The sequence below is a fragment of the Myotis brandtii genome, unplaced genomic scaffold, assembly GCF_000412655.1.
Source record: "Myotis brandtii unplaced genomic scaffold, ASM41265v1 scaffold138, whole genome shotgun sequence".
NCBI classification, from domain to species: Eukaryota; Metazoa; Chordata; class Mammalia; order Chiroptera; family Vespertilionidae; genus Myotis; species Myotis brandtii.
Window position 1 is genome coordinate 1555748 of NW_005354915.1, and position 4902 is coordinate 1560649.

The 4902-nt window shown below is 59.0% G+C and overlaps 1 protein-coding gene across 1 annotated transcript in view; it reads right to left on the reverse strand.

Annotated features, from left to right (window-relative positions):
• PNPLA5 (patatin-like phospholipase domain containing 5) overlaps positions 1 to 4902 on the reverse strand; it is a gene marked incomplete at its 5' end in the record, with an annotated part of 11312 nt that overhangs the window by 5616 nt on the left and 794 nt on the right. The window contains 4 exons of the mRNA XM_014535116.1: positions 331 to 516; positions 653 to 713; positions 1935 to 2144; positions 2401 to 2466. Coding sequence (XP_014390602.1) covers positions 331 to 516; positions 653 to 713; positions 1935 to 2144; positions 2401 to 2466 — 523 coding nt within the window. The remainder of the gene's footprint in view (positions 1 to 330; positions 517 to 652; positions 714 to 1934; positions 2145 to 2400; positions 2467 to 4902) is intronic.

Sequence of the window (4902 nt, forward strand, 5' to 3'; positions counted from 1 at the left end):
CAAAGGCCGGGCTTTCTCAGGCACAGACTTGGGTCTGAATCCCCCAGCTGCAGGCTCTGAGGCCTTGGTGAGTCCCTCCCCGCCCTGAGCTTGTAGCCTCATCGCCGAAATGGGGTGAGAAACCCCTCAGGCCCGCAGCGTAGTGAGAAGTGAGTGACACCGCGTGTAAGAGCCCCTTGGCACCCCTGGCACTTAGCAGGAACTCAGAAAGAGTCCCGCCCTCCCCCAGGCCAGAGCGCCTCCAGGGCAGGGGCCCACCCACGCCCCTGGCGCAGTGCCCCTGAGTGCCAGCGCCTGCCGGGTGAGCAAGTGCGGGAGGAGGGGCAGTACCGGCCTCCAGCTCCGGCGACAGCTGCTTGAAGTTGGGCACGTCCTTGACCAGCACGCTGGGCACTGCCCAGTTGAGCGACAGGCCCTCCTTCTGGCCTCCGTCTTGGCCAGTGTCCCGGGTCCCATGGGCTGGGGCCGGGGGCTCCTTTGACACCAGCGTCCACAGCACCGGCTCCTTGGTGAGTCCTGGGCGGGCGAGAGGCGGGATGTGGCGGTCAGCACAGCCAGAGCCTCCCCGTGACAGCGACTCCCCCGCTCTCCACGCTGCCACCCTGTCGGCACCTCTCAGGGCCAAACTCCGCTCTGAGGCGCTGTCACCTACCGCGTCTCTCCAGGAACCTCAGGGCGTCCAGGTAGCCTTGTCTGCAGTAGTGGACCAACATCTGCCAACACACAGGTCAGGGGGGATGGGGGAGGCCCGGACCCCCCTAGGCTGATGGTCACAGGCCGGACACTTGTCTTCAACTGGGAGTGATTCCAGCCGCTCCCAGGAGACCGCGCAAGGGCCCTGGGCCCAGCGCTGGGCAGGGAGGGACCTGGGACCTCCCTCCACTCCCTCCACTGCGACTCCTCCGCTGGGGCTCCTGCTTCAGCCCCTCCCCTCTCTGGCCTCAGTTCCCTCCTGGGGCCGAGGATGCCCGGGACAGTGCCTGGGACGGTGCCTGGACGATGCCTGGACGATGCCTGGTGCCCATAGGTCAGTGGAGGATGGATCTCCGGTCTCCGTTGCCAGGACCGGCCTGAGATGGCCGAGGAACCCTGGGGCCCTGCCCAGCTGCTCGGTCAGAGCCCCACAGTGGGGAAGACGCCCCTGCGGGCCGGGAAGTGGCTCCGCCTCCCCTCGCCCTGTGACCTTGGGCCGGCCACTCGACCTTCCTGAGCGCCTCGCGGCCTTGTCTGTGAAACGGGCTGAGACGTCTGTCCACCCACCCTCTGGAGGTCAGAGAAAATGAGCCCGTGTTCCACGACTTGTTCCTTATATTATAAAACCCTACACAACCGGGCAAGTGTGGAGAACAGCAGAGGGCCCGGCTGGTTGGGGGTGGGGGGAGCACCTTCTGATGAAAACTTGTTGGTTGTCAAACAACCTATTTTCCAGAAAGACTGAGGGGCAAAACGCAGGAAAAGTGGGTCTGTTGTCCGCCTTTTCCTGAGCGTACGCCTCGCCTCCACACAGCGGGTCATCTGGCCACAGTCTAGGGCAGCAGGAGGAAGCATGGGGCGGCTGGCCGAGGATGGGAAACCTGGCTTTGCAGCTTCTGGGCTGTGTGACTTCGAACAAGTCACTTAACCTCTCTGAGCTGCGGTGTCCTTTCCTGAGAAACGGAGATGATAACGGTGCCTTCTCACAGAGCCTGGCCCAGGGGAGCACCGGCGGGCCCAGCAGGGTTGGCGCTGCCCCGGCGGAGGCCAGTCTAACGCCACACCCGCTCAGGGGGCGCTTCAGGCTGTGGGTTCGAGACCTGGACTGTAAGACTCGGGACAAGTGTGTCAACAGCCCTGAGGCTGCGGGGAGGGTTCAGGGGCACAGAGTCTGACACGGGGCCCTGGATTGTGGCCGAGGCTCTCACCCCTTCGAGGCTGGACGCCAGGGCCAGGCCTACCTCGGTGCTGGGCGCGATGACGCAGGAGAGCCCCAGGAAGAAGTTCCTGGTGGAGAACTGGAAGCTGGCGTTGAAGGCGTTCAGCTCGAGCATGCTGGCCGAGGTGCTCGGGGGGCAGATGTCCACCGTCCCGGTGAAGGGCGACACGGTGATGGTGCTGGGACAGTCCGAGAAGGGCAGGTTGTTGCTCAGGGCCCCGTCGAAGTAGCGCTGCAATTGGGGCAGGAGTGCTGCCCTCAGGACGCCCGCCCTCCGGCCACACCGCGAGGAGCGCCCTCCTGTGGCTGCCCGAGTCACTAGGTCTGTCGAGCTCAGGGTACTGTAGAGTACCCTCTCTGAGCAGCCCAGGAGCAGGGGTGAGGCTGGCACACAGTAGGTGCTCAAGGTGTGCTGGTGCCCTCCACCCGCACCGCTCCCCAGCAGGTGCCTGGGGCTGAAAGCACAGGGCAGGGCCTTGGCCACTCACCTCCCCTCTGAATTCGGGGGGGATCACCCCACAGTAGAAAGGGATGTACAGGGTGCAGATCAAGGCCTGGGAAGACAAGAGTCCACGGAAACAGTTGTTCACGCTCCTTCTGCTCAGAACTGCTCCGAGCACCGTCTAACCCCAGGAGAGCCCACCACGTGGGTGTTATCGGTCCTGGGTCCCAGGAGAGGTCTGAGGCGCAGGGGCCATCGTCCCAGCTACATTCTCAGGGTTAAGGGATTTGAACGCAGGCCCGTCTCAAGTTCCGCCCTTTTCCTGCTGAGCGGACCCTTGCAGACCGGGGCTGCTGCCGGAGCTCTTCCCAAGGACAGGCAGGCACTGGGTCCCCCTCCTCCTTCTCCGCTCCGCCAGGAATGCTTGGCCGAGAGTCTAGGGATGTCGCCCAACGTGCATTCCTTGGACACTATTCCAACCAGATGCACCTCCAATGAGAAACCTTGACTTCTCCACCCACCTGGAAAGCACGGCCTATCTTCCCAGAGAGGCTCTGACACGTCCTGTGTAGAAGGGACCCTACCGTGGACTCTGATGCTAGTGGCATTAGTGGCATCAGGGCTGGACAATACGCCGCTGTGCAGTGTGGGGGCGCTGTCCTGCGCATTGAAGGATGCTTAGCAGGACCTCTCCCCCCAGATGCGAGCAGTGTATACACGCGCACACACGCACATAGGCGCGCACACACACTCTCATTGTGTGACACCCAAAATGTCTCCAGCGCTGCCCACTGGCCCGAAGGGGAAAAGCAAACGCCTGCAGCAGAGAGCCTTGCCCCGCAGAACCCTGGGAGAATCCCTCCCGCGCGCGCTCTCGGCGATGCAGAACCTATCCTGGCTCTGAGCAACGGAGGCACAGGTGAGCTCCGCGTTCCCGCAGAGTAACAATCAGAGCGACAGCAGCTAATGTTACCTAGCACCTACTATGTGCCACACAGGCCAAGATGGTGGGTGCACTTTGGGGTCCCCTGTGGCCCCCTGGGGAAGCTGTGGACACAGCCTGCAGCCAGGGACGGGCCCCTCCCTGCACAAAGAGTTCAGGTCAGCACAGACTCAGACACAGGCCCGTGCTGGGACTGGGGGCACCCCGGCGAAGCAGGGGCCCCAGGCTGCGTGGAAGGTGCAGACCCCGCTGGGGAGGGGGGACAGAGCAGCGATGGGGGAGGCACGGGCCTCCTGGCTGGCCTCCCCGGGCAGGACCTGTGCCCCTGCCTGAGCATCGCCTCCTGCCCCCGCGGCTGTCACATACTCCTGTTTCTTTCAGTCCTGGATGGTTTCTTCGTTCATGGCGGATGTGGTCCTTCCCTGCACCCCACACACGTTAGACTAGAAGCCCCAGGAGTCAGGCGACATGTGGGTTTGTCCTTCCCTGTTACAGTCACGGTGATGGCACAGAACAGACCCTCAGGAAATGTTTGCCCAGTGTGCCCGGAAATGCGTGGAGGACCGGGTGGGGTAGGGCTGGGCAGGCACCTCTCTGGAGAGCAGCCCCTTTGGGGGCCTCCGATTTAAAAAAAAATGGGCCCTACCCTAATCTCCAAAATTTATAGGGAACTCATACAACTTAACAAAAAGAAGATAAACAATCCAATCAAAAAATGGGCAAAGGATCTAAATAGACACCTTTTAAAAGAGGACATTCAGAAAGCCAAGAGACATATGAAAACATGCTCAAAGTCACTAATCATCCGAGAGATGCAAATCAAAACAACAATGAGGTACCATCTCACACCTGTCAGAATGGCTATCATCAACAAATCAACAAACGACAAGTGCTGGAGAGGATGTGGAGAAAAAGGAACACTCGTGCACTGCTGGTGGGAATGCAGACTGGTGCAGCCACTATGGAAGACAGTATGGAGTTTCCTCAAAAAACAAAACATGGAACTCCCATTTGACCCTGTGATCCCACTTCTAGGAATATATCCCAAGAAACCAGAAACACCAATCAGAAAGGATATATGCACCCATATGTTCATAGCAGCACAATTCACCATAGCTAAGATCTGGAAACAGCCTAAGTGCCCATCAGTAGATGAATGGATTAGAAAACTGTGGTACATCTACACGATGGAATACTATGCTGCTGTAAAAAAGAAGGAACTCTTACCATTTGCAACAGCATGGATGGAACTGGAGAGCATTATGCTAAGTGAAATAAGCCAGTCAATGAAGGAAAAATACCACATGATCTCACTCATTCATGGATAATAAAGACCATTACAAACTTTTGAACAATAATAGATACAGAGGCAGAGCTGCCTCAAACTGATTGTCAAACTGCAGTGGGAAGGCCAGAGAGGGTTGGGGGGCAGAAGGGAGGGGAGTAAGAGATCAACCGAAGGACTTGTATGCATGCATATAAGCAAAACCAATGGACATAAGACACTGGGGGGGAGGGGAGGCCAGGGGATTGTCAAGGGCGGAGATAAAAAAGGACACATATATAATACCCTTTGTAATACTTTAAGCAATAAAAAAAATTAAA